Source organism: Odocoileus virginianus, chromosome 4 (genome assembly GCF_023699985.2).
Source record: "Odocoileus virginianus isolate 20LAN1187 ecotype Illinois chromosome 4, Ovbor_1.2, whole genome shotgun sequence".
NCBI classification, from domain to species: Eukaryota; Metazoa; Chordata; class Mammalia; order Artiodactyla; family Cervidae; genus Odocoileus; species Odocoileus virginianus.
In genome coordinates, this window is record NC_069677.1 from 22,990,670 (window position 1) to 23,009,607 (window position 18,938).

At 46.2% G+C, this 18,938-nt stretch overlaps 1 protein-coding gene across 2 annotated transcripts in view; it reads left to right on the forward strand.

The window, feature by feature from the left end:
- Positions 1 to 18,938, forward strand: part of DGKG (diacylglycerol kinase gamma) — a 210,574-nt gene that overhangs the window by 89,968 nt on the left and 101,668 nt on the right. The window contains exons 10-17 of one of the 2 annotated variants that reach the window (XM_070466271.1): positions 3,411 to 3,528; positions 5,085 to 5,173; positions 8,423 to 8,539; positions 9,556 to 9,648; positions 11,238 to 11,297; positions 13,870 to 13,949; positions 15,105 to 15,179; positions 17,779 to 17,864. In XM_070466271.1, coding sequence (XP_070322372.1) covers positions 3,411 to 3,528; positions 5,085 to 5,173; positions 8,423 to 8,539; positions 9,556 to 9,648; positions 11,238 to 11,297; positions 13,870 to 13,949; positions 15,105 to 15,179; positions 17,779 to 17,864 — 718 coding nt within the window. The remainder of the gene's footprint in view (positions 1 to 3,410; positions 3,529 to 5,084; positions 5,174 to 8,422; positions 8,540 to 9,555; positions 9,649 to 11,237; positions 11,298 to 13,869; positions 13,950 to 15,104; positions 15,180 to 17,778; positions 17,865 to 18,938) is intronic. The other variant, XM_070466272.1, reaches the window with a different exon arrangement.

Below are 18,938 nucleotides of genomic sequence, written 5' to 3' on the forward strand. Positions count from 1 at the left end.
TTTGCAGGCAGGAGAAGAGCTTGGTCAAAAACCCATGTGAAAGAAAGTTCAGGGTGTGTTAGAGAAACCTCCCAATATTTATGTGAAGCACTGGCATCTGACCTGGTCTGCTTATTTACCATGAAAAGTAGCTTCCATGCATGAGGTAGGGAAGCGTAGAACTAGGAATGCAAATGGCAGCATTAGCATTTACCAGTATGGCCACATGGGTTGTAAACAACACCTGTTTGAAATTACTGAAATGGCATAGAGAGGGACAGAAGAGAAGGTTCAGCTAGGTTGGCCTGTAGCTGACATTGTTGCCCGTGAAATGTCCATCTGACACTTCTGCAGTTTAGAACTAAGAATCCTGCAATTATCTCATAGCATGTTTAGGTCTTTCCATGTACTAATAGAAATCAATGAACCAGGAACTCCTTTATCCTTAGAACCCTAGAAGGTCAGAGCTGGAAGAGAATTTGGTGATCCCTGGTCTATCCCTTTTTTTTTTTCATACTGAGGACTAGAGAAGTAAAGGCACTTGCGGTTGGTCACACACCTAATTGGTACCAGAGACCATCTTCCATATTCAGTAACAGCACACTTCTCATGCAGTGATGAGAACCTACTGTGTGCCCAAACCCACATGAGCTAGGACTTGGGGGAGCCCAGATAGGTATGGTATACTTTCTGCTGTTAAAATTCAAGATGATACCTGAATCAAAGTAGTTCTGCTTGAGTGTTGTTCTAACACACCAGGTTTGTTTTTTTTTTTTTTCCTTTTCTCTAAAACATAAGAATAGAGATGGGACTTTTTAATCACAAAGAACCAATTTCTAGTTCTATTTCTTAGGTGGGACTTGCTGAGCCCAAGTTGCCACCAACTCTTTGTTTGGGTTCTACTTTTTATGGCTGGAAGAGGAAGAGACATTATTTCTCCAACGTTCTCCCCAGTGTCTCCCCCCGATGCCAAATGAACCTTGTTTAAAACCATACTTTACATCAGGAATAATGCAAACAAAAGCAAAAGTGCATTTGGTTTTCATGAATCAAATGTTTTATGTGTTCATTTGAAAATATGCACTATATTGTATGTTTTTACACTTAATTAGAATTCTAGGGAAAACATTCCTCGATGTCTTGTAAGTCACAGTGCTTGTTTGGCTTTTATCAAAACCCACTTATGGCCACTGAAAAGTCTGGAGCTCTCTGAATGGGATAAATGAGAAACAATCTGTCGCCAAGGAGCTGTAGGCTCAGCATAAAACCTGGTTGTACAGGACTCCCAAACACTGCAGCCTCCAATGTGCAAAAATAAAAGAACCACATGATGGTGCTATTACTCAAGCAGAAATGTTACTTAGTCCAAGTCAAGGTCCTTTTGATTCTTACCCTCTATCTGTGAAAACAGTATCTGAGAAAGGGAGAGTCAGCTAATTAATTTTGCTCATAAAGGTATTTTTAGGTCAGATGACCATCCTTTGGGCTGTGTCTGCTAAGAATACTGTAATTTCCCTTTTGTCCATGAAGGAAAACCCTGGTTGGTGGAGATATAAGAAGAAACATGGATTTGGAAGCCAGTATGACCACTGGCTTGGCTCAGTCACTTAATATTTGTGTGGTCTTGGGCTGTTTATCTGACTTCTATGAGTCTCTGCTTCTTCATTTCTAGAATAGGTATAAATCTACCTCCTCACATGTGAGAAAACACTCTTTACTTATTTTTGTGTTCCCTACTGCCTAGTGCAGAGTAAGAACTTAATAAAAGTTTTCATTTTTCACTTATATTTCATTTAATTTTTATAAAAAATCCCTTTTGGTCAATGTTTGTCAAAAAAATGAATGAATCTGTCTTTTAGTGAATCATTTAATAAATTAATGAACCCATTTACTAAAGTAGAAACCATTAAATGATAAGGCTTTAATCCTATAAAACTCAGGTTTTGGAAGAAGCAGGGTTTTGAGGTGGTAAGAAAAAAGCATATTGTGGCCCCAGGAGGAGACCAGCATTTGAAAAAGTACATGGGCTTCTCTAGAGACCATTAGCAGAGGAGTCGAGCACAGGAATGGGTCTGGCCACCATGGCCAGCCCAAACCAGAGGGGCCAGAAATAAGTAGGTTTCAGTCCAGCACGTTGGACTCCATGTACCTGACTCTTGATCGTTACGAGCTTACATTACTTTTTTTTTTTCCTTTTTTTTTTTTTACTACCCTTAAGTCAATGTTACTCTTTTGATGGAGTCTATGACAAAAGTTCAAGGACACTATATGTGGAGGGATGCTCCTGAAACCACAGTCTCCAGTGAGGCTGTGCTCCCAGGGGCTAGAAGGTGGGAACTTTGGTGTCTGGGAAGGTGTGTGATTATGTCAGGCTTGGCTTATCTGGTGGATAAGGATGAATTTGCTTCTGAGCCAAGCCAGGGGGAAAGGATTTAACCTTCTCTGTCTCTTTGCTATTTTTTTCTATGTACAGAAAGTTTGATGAGAGGAGTACAGTATTTTTACTAAGCTAAGTTTTTTCCTGATTATACAACTAGTACCTCCTCACTGTAAAAAATTTGGCAAATACAGAGAAAGTAGAAATTAGAGAATAAAGTAAATCCATGGTGTTGTTAGCTATAACTAACCTCTGATAACAATTTGGTCACTTTTTTTTTTCCATCCGGTGTATCGTTATATAAAACTGAGATCATAATATGTCATCAAATTTGTATTCTGCTTTTTTGTCTTAGCACTTAGCATCATGAGCACATTCCCAAGCCATTCAAGGTTCTTATGAATATCTTTTTGATGGCCACATAGAGATGTACCTCAAACCTTTTGGTCATTTTTGAGAGCTTTAGGATATTTTCAGTTTTTCATTATTTTAAATAATGCTGGGCTCAACATCTGATAGAGCACAAAAATGCTCATATATCTTTCAAAAGTTTATTTACGATAGAATCCAGAAAAAGAAATTTGCAAGTTGAAAGTTATAAACATTTAAAGGACCTTTAGATAGAGAAATGGATGGATGAATGGATGGATAGATAGATAAGATGGTTGATAGATGATAGGTGATTGATGGGTAATAGACAATTGATAAATGGTGATTGACATAATAAACAGATGCTTGACAGATAATAGATAGATGATTGAAAAAAGAAAGGACGAAGTTAAAAGAAAGATAACTAAGTTAGTTTGTTCTGATTTCTATTTCACCAGCCATGCAGGAGAGGGCTAATTTTATCTCCCACACACATACTCCATTCAGTCCTAATTTTTAATTTTTCCTTATTTTAGAACATAGACACATACGCACATGAAGGATTTTGTTTTTATTTGTATTTCTACTCAGAGTATTTACATCAGTAAATTAAATGAATAACTCATCTTCCAAATATGAGAAGAGGCTTCTTGCTGAGTACCGCATCCCATTGCTGTCCCCTCAGGGCTCCAAGGGGGATGGGAAGCACGCCTGGACCCTGAAGCACTTCAAGAAACCAACCTACTGCAACTTCTGCCGCATCATGCTCATGGGTGTGCGGAAGCAAGGTCTCTGCTGCATCTGTGAGTAAACTTCCTTCAACCCCTTTTTTGCCAGGAACTAGCTTGCTCTGCACATGGTTGAGCCAGTCCCAGGAAAGTTTAGGCATCTCTCCTTCCTAGCTTGAGGGACCTGCCATATTCTCCCCACAGCAGGGAGTAGAGCAAGACCTCCATGTCCTATTCTTGTTCTACCCACATCAAATGGATGAATATTATTCTGCTGGAGTCGTGTCATGGGCCACTGACTCCCTAGAAAAAAGTTATTAAAGTTCACAGGTAGCTAAAAAGCATCTCATTAATTTCAGTTGCATTTTGCTAGTGAATGTTTGCATGGTCAGAAGAACCTGAGGGTTTTTTTAAAATTAAATTAATATTCATAAATACAATGGAAATTAAAAATCGATTTGTTGAAAATGAATTGTTAAATGAAATGTTAAAAATCCACTTAGTGAAGTCAGACTTGAGGGGAGAAAAAAAACACACATGAGAAAGGAGGGGTGGAGCCTGGAAAGGAGAGCAGAAGAAAGAGATGGAGGGGAAGGAAGAGAGAAGGGATGATGGGGGAATGTGAGTGAATTTGGGGGGCAGGAAGAGAGGGGAAGGGCTGCAACAGAAAGGCTTTGCAAGGCCCAGGGTGTATGGGTGCAGAATCCTGCCTGCCTACCCCTGCCCCCACCTCAGGATGCAGAGAGCAGGCACTCAGCCTGAACCCTCCAGGGACTGGGGACCTGCTGCTGTGGGGAGGGCCCTCGGGTACAGTGTAGGTCACCAAACTGTTTCATCTGCCATGCACATGGGAGCCAGGCAGCAGGCAACCTCCACCACAAAAGACATCATAGCAGAGCTGGGCCCAGTGTCTACCTCGAACAAGCATCAGCAGGCATAAGAAGGGGCCGCCGGTCTTTCCAGCACCCTCTCATATCCAGCTCTCACCCACTTATCATAGACCCAGCCTCATTCCTAGTAGGTTCTAGGCCTGTGGCATAGTAGTAAGTAGTAACAACAATAAAAGTCATTTGCGGAATAGCTATTCTGACTTGCCCAAGTGGTGCCTTATACAAATCATTTAATGCTGCAAAAGCTCCCCAAAGTAAAAGCTACTTTTATTCCCATCTTGTAAAACACTCTGAATTTCAGAGCTGTGAAGGCACATAACCTAGATCATCTGGGTAGTTACAAAGGGCAGAGCCAGAGTTCAGGCCCAGGTCTGCCTCTCTGCAGAGTTAGGGAGACCCTGGCCTTGCTTTCTACTCCCCACCATCCCGACATTCAATACTGTGTTGTTGGCATAGCCAGGGTGATGCCTCACATTCTCTAAGGATGTTTTCCTGCTGCATTCACCGGTGAAAGGCAGTGGGCGGGGTGGAGGGTGCAGAAGCATGCCTGGGAGATAACCGTGGATTCCTATCAGTTAAAAACTGGAGACTTGAATTTCCAGTAGGCAAGGCCAGCTCCACATGTCCCCTGCCCCATGGAGGGAGGCCTGGGCCTCCGCTTGAGGGGAGAAGGATGGATGACCCTCCCTGGGTGGTCACTCACAGGCACTATTCTTATTTATTTATTCATTTATTTTGCAGACTGTAAATACACTGTCCACGAACGCTGTGTATCCAAAAACATTCCCGCGTGTATCAAAACGAACTCCAAAACCAAAAGGGGCGGCGAGGTTGGTGATACCTGTTGCCTTATTCTACTGCATGCTGTGTCCCGGGCAACATGTCCATCTCCACAGATTCCTGGACAGGAAGGGGCGTTGGGAGCTTCATCCTGTCCCTTCTCTGCCTCGAGGACCACCCTGAAACCATCTTGTCCATCCATCAATCCATTTAGCATCTCCGTAGTACCCACCCACTGTGTGCCAGGCCCTGTTCCCGGGGGTGTGAGGGTCATAAGGGGGTCCTCAGCCTGGGGGACCTTGCAGTCTAGTGGGAGGAGACAGGCACATAAGCAGAGCACAATGCAGTGAGCTGTGCGGTAGATAGATAGCACTGGGTGGGACTTACAGTTGAGGCATGGGGCCTGAGGGCAGGCAGGAGAGACGAACAAGGAAGCTTTCACACACACACAAAAATGGCATTTGAGTTGTGTCTTGAACCCCAGTCAGCAGGATTTCACAAGGAATCGAGGAGGACGAGGCACTCTGGACTGGAGAAGCCTCAAGAGTGAAGGCATGGATACGTGGCTTATTCTGGGGCCTGTACTTGGTTTAGTGTGACTGGCATAGAGGAGGCTCAGAGGGAAAGGCAGGAGATGTGCTCCAGGACTGGGGAGATCCAGGCTGAGGAGCTGGGAAGGAGGTTCATATGAAGCTAAGGGACTGCTAAAGAACTTTGAGCATGTGAAGAGATGATTGGGTTTGCAAATTAGGTTCACTGTCGGTACTAGTGATAAAGAACCCACCTGCCAATGCAGGTAGATGTAAGAGATGCAGGTTTGATCCCTGGGTCAGGAAGATCCCCTGGAGGAGGTCATAGCAACCCACTCCAGTATTCTTGCCTGAAGAACCCTATGGACAGAGGAGCCTGGCGGGCTACAGTCCAAGGGGTCACCGAGCTGGACATGACTAAAACAACTGAGCATGCACACGCTCTGACTGTGGTGCAGGAAAGAGATCAGATTAAAGAGGGGGAAACCTTTCCAACAGTTCAGGCAAGAGGTAGTGCTGCCGAGGGCCTGACTGGGTTGGGGTCTGTATTCGCCTTCTCCTCTGTGTCTCTGCTGAGTGACTGCTCCCCAGTCACGCCAGCTGTTGAGTCTTCTGACTGTCTCACTGGCTGAGAAAAAGGACATAAAGGGAGAGGGGAGAGTTTGAGAGATAATTTGAAGATCCTACCACCAGGACTTGGTGGTAATGGTGTAGGGGATGAGAGAGGGAGGGAGGTTGGAAATGACTACCCCGTTTCTAAGGTGGCCATCTAGTGGTGCCATTCACTGAGTCTGGAAATAGACTCTTCTTCAAATTAGCAGGGGAAGGACACTCCGAGTTGTTGCAGAGGGAAGATCCCATTAAGGAATCTGAGTCAGGGGATGATGAGCAGGCAGGAGTAGTATCCAGCCATCCCCAGGAGTCTGAGAGAGAGGGTACCTCCAGGGACACGCATGCATGCCTGTGAGACACCACATGGCCTCTTGTGTACTCCTCCCGCACCATGCCCATGCACACACCTTGCCATGTCCATGCCTTTCACCAGGACGTATGGTGCACCTCCTCGGCTCAGGCCCTGAGCCTGCACTCCGGCCATTGCCACCCTTGGAATAGAGGGAGACCACTGAGGGACCAGCGGGGCACATTCATGGCTTTCTGAGACTCCAGGGCCAACCCAAGGCCTTCAGCATCTCTTCTAATCCCAGAAGAGGAGGGAGAAGGCAATGTGGTGTTGGGAAAGTCCCATGGGCTAGGAGTCAGGAGATCTGGCCATGAGTCCCTGCTTGGCCACTTCGCAGCCGGAACCTAGGACCAGTCACTTAACCTCTCTGAATCCTCATAGTTTTTTTTCTATATATAATGGAAATAATAATAATCTTGGAGCAAATTAATTGTGACCATATAGGTGACAAACTGGTTGGCAAACCGAGTTCTTTACACCCTCAGGGGTGAGTAGCAGACGGTGAGAAACTGCAAAGTAAATGTGACACATCTAGAGCAACAGTTTTACCAAAAACCTTTTGGAAGGAGGACACAGTAACTTAATTGATAAGTAATTTGAAACTTTTATCTAATACAAACATGGATGGTGTCATGCAAATATTCCATGTGTTTTTAATATTGTGCTTGTTGTTGGCACTTCAGGCTATGCCCCCACATTTCCCCAGAGTCCATATCCACCACTTCTGCTATTCAGGGTGCCCTAGTGGAAAACAATTTTTGAAAGTTCTATAGAATTCCTGGGGTACTTAACTGAGTGCTCAGACCCCCAGAATTTGGCATCATGGGTCACTTTGCACTTACAGTCACATGTATACACATGCATGCCCAGCTGTTTCCCAGGTTCCTGGGCTGCTCTAGAAGCAGGTCCTGGCCAGGAAGCAGGTACAACCAGCTCTGCAGGAAAAAGATGGGAAAGCCACGGGCTGACGACCCACACTAATTCCTCTGGGCTTTCTCTCTAACTTCCTTCCAGAGTGCTTCTCAGTCTGGGCTGCACATTATAATCGCTCAGGGGGCTTTAAAACAAACTAACGATGGGCCTCACCCTCAGGACTCTAATTTATTTGACTCGGAGTGAGGGCTGGGCATTAAGACTTCTAGAAACTCCCCAGGTGGTCTTGAGGGGCTGCTAAGGTTCAGACACACTGGCCCATAGAAGAAAGAAGGGCAAAGGGAGTTCTTGATCAGAGTACCTCCCAAGGCCCAGGGCTGCACCAGGAAGGCCCTTCCAAATAGGCTGGCTCCTTTAATTCTCCCAGCAAGCCCAGGGGTAGGGCTTATTATGCCAATTTCTACAGATGAAGGCCCTGAGACTCAGAGAGATCCAGGAACTGGCCAAAGGTCACCCTGCTGTAAAGTGGAAGATCAGTGACTCTTATCAGCTTGGTCTGCAGACCAAGCCCTCCTGTGTTTCCCTGCACTGAGCAGCCTTCCAAAAGAGGGCACACACAAGCACATCGCTTTGCAAAGAGGTCCGCAAGACAGACAGAGGGACTGCCAGATGAGACTCTGCTCAGAGGCTTAACTGCTGGGAGATGGACTATTGAAAAAGCAGGCAAAGTGGCTTTCATCTAGCTTTATTAGAGTGATAGTGATTAGGTAGGGAGAGACCACCCTGTGCAATTCAGCTAACCTGCCCAGTGCCCGCTAAACAGGAACCAGCCCTCTCTGGCCTCCCCGTCCCTGTGTTCTTCCCAGGCCTTCTCCTCAGGGCACTGGGCCGTGGTTCTGCAGCCTTCCCTGGTATCCTTCCCTTCCCTCCTGCAGGTGATGCAGCACGCATGGGTGGAAGGGAACTCCTCCGTCAAGTGTGACCGGTGCCACAAAAGTATCAAGTGCTACCAGAGTGTCACCGCGCGGCACTGCGTGTGGTGCCGGATGACGGTGGGTTGGCGCCCAGGGCAGCCCTGCTTCTTTTCAGTGTGGGTTTTTTTTTTTTTTTTTTTTTTTTTTTTTGCTCAAGCTGCAGGCAGGCAGCAGTGGACATCCTGCCAAGGGGCATGAGCAGAGCTCCGTGGGCAAGGCTAGAGAAAGCGCCCAGAGCCGCTGCCAGTGCCTGACGTCTAATTGCCTCCAATAAATCATCAAACTGCCCAGAAAGAGGGTGTCCCCCACCCCCAACCCAGGTCTGCTTAAGATGATGCTGGCCAGTCTGCTGTCTTTGTGGCCAGGCAGCTGAGAATAGCAGGCTAGACCATTAGCTTCCTTCTCCTGGGTATTGGCTGAGCCGAGGGCATTGACAAGAGAGAGAGAAGAATTAGACACCAGAATCCCTGTGTCAGAGGAAGACAGGGTGCTGACAGTAGCCCCACTGCCTGGGCCAGAGGGCTGTGCCCACCAGCCACAGCAAATGTCCACTTCCATCCCGGACACCCAGAGCTGCCTGACCTGCCTTCCATATCAGACTCAGTGCTGCATCTTGTCCCCTTGACCGCCAGGTATCAGCCTCAAAAAGGACATGTCTCCAAATCAGATCGCAGAACTCTGAAAATGCAGAGGTTGAGCCGTGGGGTTTACTTCCAGCATCTCATGAGTTTCTTCAACAAGATCTCCTTCCTACCAGTGTCTCAGTGCCTAGGGAGCAAATAATCAAGAGGGGCTCTGGAATCCACCCGCGGCTGCCACACTGACGGCCCACAAGTCTGCCTGGGACCATTTCACCCCAGCTGCCATGGGCAGCACTTGGTCTCCTTTCTCTGCCCACAGCAGACTTGGCACCCCTAACCACACACCACACATGCAAACACACACACTGTCTAAGCTATACTGCCAAAGCCAGCAGTGCATCAGGATTTGAATGCATCCTAGACAACTTGCCTCCCTAGGAAGTTTCTAGACTCTCATACTTGACATTTCCTTGAACACTTTCACTCACTCTCATCTTCATTTTTCCCCTCCAGTTTCACCGCAAGTGTGAATTGTCAACACTGTGTGATGGTGGAGAGCTCAGAGACCATATTTTGCTGCCCACGTCGATATGCCCCATTACCCGGGTAAGTGTTGCCTCCCAACAACAGGGCTCTGTCTCCTCCCCCACCTCCACCACCCCCGCCTGGGCAACCCCAGCTCATGTTTCAGATGCAGGAGCATTTAGACATTTACATCCCTCTGCAGGCTCCCTTAATAACTCAGGATTTGTGTTTTCAGCACAAGTTGAAGAGAAGTCAGTGCTGCGCAGTCAGGTTGTCAGGGAAAACTTCCCAGACTGAAACGATCCTGACCGCCAGCCACCCAGAATGCTCTGACATGGCCCAGCAAGAAAAGCACGTTCTTCATTCCCAGCCCCTTGCAGGCAGATCACAGCTCAAGGAACCCCAGTCACCAACTGTGCACAGCGAGGCTTCCCAGGCCTCCCTTGTGTCTGTCTCCCTCTCTCCTGTGTCCAAACATGGACTTCCCACTGCTTTGAAGATTTCCAAGGGTGTCAACAGCCCCATCCTAGAAATGAAAGCTGCAAAATTAAACTCCAGTTGTCCCCATCTGAAACTTTTTCTGTCTCCTGTGTTGAAGACCCTTTTTTCAAACCAAGTACCAAAGACCTTAAATTGTTCTCTTTTCATCTTAGAGATGTGGCTGAGGATCACTGACTTCTCACATTTCACCCTTTACTTGACCATCTTCTTTCTCATTAAAAATTGACAGGAAAAAACCACCACTTTCAAAAACCATTTGGCAGTATCTACTAAGTTGAAGTTACACAAACTCTATGACTCAACAGGTCCCCTGCTGTCTATCTGTCTGAGAAATACGAGCATTTATTCCACCAAAAGACGTGCACAAGAATGTTCCTATCAACTTTATTCATAACAGTCAAGCACTGGAAACAAGCTTAATGACCCCTCACGAGAACAGATTAATAAGATGAGGCAGATTCACATAATGTAATACTATATCACAATGGAAAAGAACCATGCTTAGATGCAAAAATATGGGTAATCCCAAAAATATAATGCTGAACAAAATAAGCTGGACTCAAAAGACATGGTATGTGATTCCATTTATATGAGATTCAAAAGACAGGCAAAGTCAATATGGCATCAGAAGTCACAATAGAACAATACCAGAAGATGCAGTAGTGACAAGAGCATGTACATATGCAGAAATTCATAGAACTGTAGGTTTAGATTTGAACATTTTACTGTATGTGACACAAACTTCAATAAAATGAATAATAAACATTGAAAAAAAAAACAAAACAGGACAGATGACTTAGTGTCATATGATTTAGGTTAGTGGTAAGCATAGAAACCAAATCTCAGACCTTGCTTCTCAGAGATCAAGCTTCTAAATCAACAGAGTAGATTTCTGCCCATTTCAGTGTTTCCTCTGAAACACTGTTCCTTCCAGTGTCTCGAAGTCAAAGTCAGGGCAAGTGATGACAAAGGCCTGGAGAGTCTTTGAGGAACCCAAAGGGAGCATTTCTTTGTTTTGGTTCAAAGCCTCACTTTGAAGACTCCATCCTATGCTGTACTGGTTTTCTATTCTCTTTCTTTATATTAACCATTTGTTTTTCTTTTGATTTCTTTTTTTGTAGCAGGCATATTTTTTTCAAAGGATGCTTGTCTTTCCTCTCTTTTCACAGGACAGGCCAGATGGGAAGTCTGATGGTAGCGTGTCAGCCAAGGGTGAACTTGTCATGCAGGTACCTCAGCAAACCCTGAGTCTACTCATTCCTTCTAAGCTGGTCCAAGGCTGTGGAGGGAAGGACAGGATTTGAGTTCCAGAGAAACATATCTTAACATCTGCTTTCTTATCTCATTGGTTATATTGCACAAGACACTGGATTTCCAGTCTCTGGATTTACCTTTGACCACCACACTGTAGGCAAGTGGTGCAAAGGGAGGTTGGCTGATCCCATAGCTGGCCCCGGCTTTATCACCTTTTAAGGAACATGCTGCATAAAACTTCAATATGCATACCCCCTGAATAATAACAAGAATGTGGCCTAAAAATAGACAATTGGGTTTTCCAAGACTGCCAAGCTGTCTCCAGAATGTGATCTGCCAGAAGAGTTAAATAGATCCAAAAGTTATCCTTCATCCTTAAATGTGTATTTAAGAACTCAGGGGTTTTTTTTTAGTTGGATTCACCAGTGAACTTCTCTTTGTGCCTTTCACAAAGTGCCAGGGAATACAGAAAAGACAGCCTGGTAAGGTAGAATGAGAAACAGATAAAGAACACTGGGGCCTCCTCCTCTCCCTCTGACCCTTAAGTTTCCTTGTTTGAAAAGGGACATAGCGAATCCCTGCACTGCCCATCTCCCAGAGATGCTCCAAGATTCGAAGAGAACTTGTAGATGAGTATAAAACATAAGCCACAGTAATGGCAGAAGCTTCATGTGGTAGCACTCTCGATACCTTAAAGGGGAGAAAGTCAGATGGAGCATGCACATACACGCACACAGTGCAGATATGTCAGCTCACAGCTGCCATCTATCTGCTTATCCTGCATCTGTTCTGATTGGACAGTGTCCATGTACGCAGGTTGTTCAGCATTCTGAATATCACCCCCAGAGGTAAAGATTTACTTCTCAGTCTCCCAGATGCTTCTGGGTATCACACAAATAATCATCCTTGGCAGATGAAAAAATTCCTAAAATGTATAAAGAATGTTGCTGTCCATTTCAACTTATCTGACACTGGGTTTGCTGAATTTTTAGCTTGAGATATGGAAAAGTAGGCATAAGACAGTGAGTGCTGCACCTCTGTATTGGTGTATCCTTCTGCTGAAGCTACAAGTATTTACTGAGTACACTTGTCTCTGGGGCAACGGGATCCTTGGTAGGAGGGTTATACACACTCCCACCCTGCCCTTGAGACATTTAATATCCAGTTGATGTTTTGAGACATTTGGGCTTCCCTGGTGTTCAGATGGTAAAGAATCTGCCTGCAATGCAGGAGACCCAGGTTCGATCCCTGGGCCGGGAAGATCCCCTGGCAAAGGGAATGGCTACCCACTCCAGTATTCTCGCCTAGAGAATTACATGGACAGAGGAGCCTGGTGGGCTACAGTCTATGTGGTCACAAAGAATCAGACAGGACCAAGTTGCTAACACTTTCACTTTCGCTTCACCTGAGAAAATAAAAAAATGCAAATAAACAATACCAAACGAAACCCAGAAGATATTATATGCTTCAAGTGCAATAGTTTTCATTGCAATGATCAAGCAAAACTTCATAGATGAAGTAGGTCTTGAATTGGGCCTTGAGGATGAGAAGTTTTTCTTAAGGTTTCTATGAAGGCAATAGGCATTTCAGGGCATTGAGGAGGAGACAAAACCAGTGTGAGCAGCCCCACAGGGTGGGAATTCACTCACTAGAGGGTAAGAGCCAGACTTGGCTGGGACTGCCGTGAAAGTTAGAGTGATTAAGGGAGAACGATAGAGTGGGGCGACACATAAATACCCTGCAGGCCAGGTTAGCAGGTTTGGATTTTATCCTCTGGGTAATGAGCTGTCATTAAAGGATTTTGAGCAGGAGTGGTATGACTAGTGATACCTGGGAAAGAACTGCGTGGGGGCAGCTTACGGGCTTCACCTGAGGTGAGAAAGGCCTGAGCAGTGTGGGCGTTGTGGCAGCTGCCGGAGGTAATGAGACATTCCAGGGAAAGAGCTGGCAGGACAGGGTCTTCCCTGGGTGACTGGATGAATAATAATAGTAGCCAGGAGAGAGGACCAGTTTTAGGGGGAAAGAAGGTAAGTCAGATTTGGGGCATGTTCCAGTGGCTGAAGATACCCCCTTTGACAGTGAGAAAGGTGGAACCAGAGCTCGGGAGGAAAATTGGGGCTGCAAATGTGGATTTGAAAGATGCTGGGGGTGGAAGTGATGATTAGCTCCATTCTATTTAGGTGTAGGACATACGGATGGCCATATTTTCTAAAATCATTTCAGTTGTGTCTTCACAAAAGCTAATCTTGTGCTGTGGGCACAAAGCCACACCATTGCTGAATAATTTGAAGCCCCATCTCTGATCCCCACCTCAAACCCTTGTCACCATTAATGCTACTTAAAAACCACTTAGGCTGGAGACACTTACTGCTTAATCCCTCAGATTAAGCCAGTGGAGCAGCACCTACTGCCTCCTGACCTCCTCTACCCCATGCCTGGATCTGCTTCCCAGCTGCCTCTCCCAGGACCTGTCTTAGTATCCACTCTCATTGCATTCCTTCCTGTGGGCTGAAACACAGCTAACTTCTTTTTCTTTTGCCTTTAAAGTATAAGATCATCCCCACTCCGGGTACCCACCCCCTGCTGGTCTTGGTGAACCCCAAGAGTGGAGGGAGACAAGGAGAAAGGTATGTTCTCTTCTTTTTTGAGATGGAGAGGCTAGAACAGCCTCATCTGGGTCCTTTCTTCCCCTCAGCCATAACCGAGTGGGCTATGGAGATGGCAGACCTGTGGTCCAGTCCCAGCCCTACCACACATCATTTGATGACCTGGTCCAAGTGACTTAACATCCCTGTGCCTTGGTTTCATCCTCTGTAAAATAAAGATAGTAATCGTTTCTCCTCCCATGGGGGTTTTGCGAGTATTAAGATAGACATAGTGCTTAGGACTTGTCACATGGGCCATTATTCTGTTTCCCAGAATCAGGCCAAGTTCTAAGATGCCTGTTAAGTTCCCGGGCTTCCGAGTCTTTTATTGATTTAAGAGACATGGCAGAGGCACCTAGTTGAGACTTCTTAGGCTACTCCACCCCGAGAGAGCAGGGCACCCGTCTCATCAGTGAAGGAAATGCCCAGTCTGCAGAGAGTGGGGGATGGGCAGAGCAGCTCTGCCTCCCTGTGTTCAGCTCTGAGGCAATGAATTGTTGACATGTGATCTGGAATCCACGCTTTAAAAAATAACAAGCAGATCTTAAACAAGAATTATGAGACACCACCCCCCCGCAAACCCCAATCCTAGGGGCAGAGCACCCTTTCTGAACTGACCTATTTAGCCTCAAGCTGAAGCCTTGAAACCAAGCCTAGATGTGGCTACTGCCCCCAGTGCTCCTCTGCCCTAACTCCACTTCCTGCATGGCCTCCTGACCCCAGGACTTGGGGGATCTTTGTCTAGTCCACAAAGAGCAGAATCATACTACCTAGAACATGCAGAACATTTGGGAGAAGTTCTCCTTGAAGGAGAAGCCCTCAGGAGAATGTGAGTTCTGTTCTCTGGGTTGCTCTGCACTGTCCTCTGTGCGAGGGGTACTACTCCTGGGATCGGAGACTAGAATCTTGGATGGTGGGGAGGCTTTGAACCAGGGTGAGGGCCTGGGTGAGGCCAGCTGGACCTGGGAGTGCAGGGTCTGCAGGACCTATGTGCAGTCTTCCCCTTCTTGGGTTTAAAGAGACCCACGTTCCCACCATCACTGGGCTGGAGAGGTACTTGCCCTCCTATGACTTCTCACAATGACATTCCCCTTCTCTGTCTCGGTCTCTCTCTCTCTCTTTCTTTTTTTTCCATAGAATTCTTCGGAAATTCCACTATCTGCTCAACCCCAAACAAGTTTTCAACCTGGACAATGGGGGGCCTACTCCAGGGTATGGAGACACAATCTTTACTTCTTATTTCTCCCCCGCCCCCTGTAATCTTTAAAGAGGATAGCTTTCTGGGTGGTTTGGTTTTTTTCTTTTTTAATCCCTTCGTCCATAACCTTGTCCTTCCTACCAATTCACTCCTTTTCTCTTCTTTTCCTCATTATCTACTCTTACTTCCTCCTGGAGATACTGAGGAACACCCATAACAGCTGACTCTGGGAAGCAGCCTAGTCTACTTTATCCCAGAAAAAGCTATTGATTTTGTAAGAGGGAGAAATTGCAAATGTCATCTGTGGGATTGGCCAGAAGGGCAGGCTGGTAAATTAACTTATTTACAAGGCTGTATTAGCTGGCATCTTCATACTGAATCATCAGGGAGAAGAAAAGAGTTTTCTTAGCACTGTCTGTCGGTGTTTCAGAAATCTATATGGCTGACTCAGAGTTCCACGGCATGTTCTGTTGTCGAGGCATTTTAGGATCAAGACAATTAGGTGTTCGATGAAATCACATTTTTTCCTGAATCATCCAGTTTAGAGGTTGTTCGGTGCACCCCTTCCACACCCCCACCAGCCCGTCTCCTGTCATTTGCCTATTGGCTATTTCCCTGTGTTGAGGAGATGGGGAGCAACAAAAGGAGATGAGGCAGCCCCTCTGCAGCTCTCCCCAAGTTCTGTGGGAGGAGCCGTGACATGATGAGCCCTGTAATCAGAGGTTCCTCCAGCAATGGGGCTGGAAGGCGCCCAAAGACTGCGACCTTCTTACCAGCCGGAGCCAGTGCACTAGAGACATTGGCCGGCCGGCCCGAGGCTGTCTCAGTGCCAGTCCTCAGATCTGGGCTTCCTGGCCTGAGGTTTCCAACATCCAAACTTGCATTGCTATGCTTGGCTCACCAAGACCTTAAGAGGGTCTGGGTAAAGACTCTAAGAAGGGACTCTGAGGACTTCCCTGGTGGTCCAGTGGTTAGGATTTTGTACTTCCACTGCAGGCAGTGTGGGTTCAATTCCTGGTGAGGAAACTAAGATCCCAAATGCCATGCAGCATAGCCAAAAATTTTTTTAAGTATTTTTCATTTTTAAAAAATAAGTAAGAAGAGACTGTGTCTTCAATTGTTTGACACACAGCTATTATTTATGGCAGTGATGATACAAGACCACTAAAGGGGAAAGAAACATGAGTGCAAATTCAGCACCTCTGCCGTGACTTACCTATAAAATTAATGTCAAAATAAAGCCCACGTACTGCTGCACGTGCCATCATGGCCCCCACGATGGCCGACGACTGCTCCATTTGTGACTTGTGACTGAGCAGCAGCCCACAGGTGCCTTTACCAGCCTGCTCTCTTCTAGGGCATTTTGACACCTGAATACAGACAGTAGCCTGTTAACCGCATCCATCCTAAGTTGGCTTTGCCCAGGATGACAAGCCTGGTGGCTGCTTCTAGGCCCACTGTGCCCTGAGTATCTCTCTCTGCTGTATATGTCAGCCTGTAAGCAGAGAGGCTGTCTAGCTGAAGGTAGCCTTCATTCAGAATCCACTTCTACAGGAGAGAAGAGTTCTACAAGAGAAAGGCGGGGAGGGGACGTTAATTTGCCCACACCTGCATTGGCAGAAGGCCCCAGGGGTCTCCCCAGATCCTGTCTGTGCTACGGCAGAGGTTCTTAACCTTTTTTTGCACCAGGAACCCATTTAGCAGTCTCATGGAGCCTATGGACCCCCTGTTAATATTAAGATAATATTTTTTAATGTATAAAATGAAGTATATAGGAATACCCAGGGAAATTTTATTGAAAAGACAGTTACTAAAGGTTAGACAACAAATCTGTGACAGGAAAATACACGTGATTTATTAAGACATTACATAGCAATTCCAGAGGCGGGCCTAATAGCTGCTGTAAATTGAAACAGTAATGAGCAGAAGTGATAATAGAAAATGCCTGCCACAACTGTAGTAAAACATTGAAATACCTGTCATTTCGGCTGCTTAACAAAGTCACAGGTATTGTTGAAGGAAATGCTAATTTTCAGTTAGAGTTTAGGGAAGATAATAGTGTAACATTTTTTCCAAGTTCAAGGCCCTCTGGATTCTACCCACACACCCCTTAGATATGCACCCCAGGTTAAGAGCCCTGCTCTACAGGGTTAAGGCCTCTGAGGGGAGATGGTGCTCACCTCACTTAGGTCTGGGATGGGATGAAGATTCAGCTAGTTCAATGCATCTCAGAGGTTTTGAGGACAGAGCAGGTAAGAGAGCCGGAGAGGAGGCAGATGTTGGGGGTTAATTGTATTGGTGCCAAAATAAGCAAACTGTGGATTCCTCTGCATAAATCATAGACATTTTCTAGAAAACCATTTTCTGTGTTGAATATTGAGTCAGAATCTCCTTAGACAACGATGGCTCCATGGGGTTCATACTCAGTGGCATTGCTTAGTACGTTCTGGTTTCAGAAGACTGAGTGACCCTTTCAACCCCAAAAGGAGTCAAGGTCATAATATGCTTCCAGGGAAGGGAGCAGGGTGTTGGGGTGGGGTAGGGGGACTCTGACTCAAGGAGTGTCAAAGGTCAGCCTGTAAACAAAACCATTTTGGCCTTTCTACTTCCCAGACTTAACTTTTTCCGCGATACTCCAGACTTCCGTGTTTTGGCCTGTGGAGGTGATGGGACAGTTGGCTGGATTTTGGATTGCATTGGTAAGAATGAGCTGGAAGGACCTTTGTAGTTGATTTACAATAAGTGTATTTAAAGTTGTGCATGTGCGTGCTAAGTTGCATCAGTCATGTCTCTTTGCAACCCCATGGACTATAGACTGCCAGGCTCTTCTGTCCATGGGATTCTCCAGGCAAGAATATTGGAGTGGGTTGCCATGCCCTCCTACAGGGGATCTTCCTGACTCAGGGATGAAACCCACATCTCCTGCTTTGCAGGCGGGTTCTTTACCACTAGCACCACCTGGGAAGCCCATATTTAAAGTCAGAGGAAGGTAATAAAAAAGAAAAATGGAACCATGTCTTGTTTATCTTTGTTTCTACTCTTGGATGAGTGCTTCACTACTTCGGGTAGACGAAAGAAAACACAATGGAAGGATTCCCACATGTACAGATGTTAACAGCTTAGTCTTAGGCCTTGCTTCAAAAATATCTGTCATGTGCAGGATTTTGGCAGTTCCAAGACAGGCCAGATAAGGAGACTGGGGGGAAAGGCAGCAGGACTGGGACTCCAGGAAGGTCCAGCTGCTGCTGCTGCTGCTGCTGCTAAATCACGTCAGTGGTGTCTGATTCTGTGCGACCCCATAGACGGCAGCCCACCAGGCTCCTCTGTCCTTGGGATTCTCCAGGCAAAAATACTGGAGTGGGTTGCCATTTCCTTCTCCAGTGCATGAAAGTGAAAAGTGAAAGTGAAGTCGCTCAGTCATGTCCAACTCTTCGCAACCCCATGGACTGTAGCCTACCAGGCTCCTCCGTCCATGGGATTTCCCAGGCAAGAATACTGGAGTGGGGTGCCTTTGCCTTCTCCCAGGCAGGTCCAGGGTGCTGGATAAAGGCAAGAAAACTAAGAATAGATGCATAGTGCAGGGCAAGTCACCTTGAGATGAACACCTAGAGCCCAGAGCCCAGAAAGCACATCTAGAAAGCTCAGATCAGTTCAAGCAAAGAAAAGCTACGATGGGGTATGTCCCATATGCCTTGATCAAAAGTGTGATGGGGATGGTGGGAAGGGTCCGGGCTGGGAATCAGGAGGCCTTCCTGCACTTGTGGGTCCTTGGA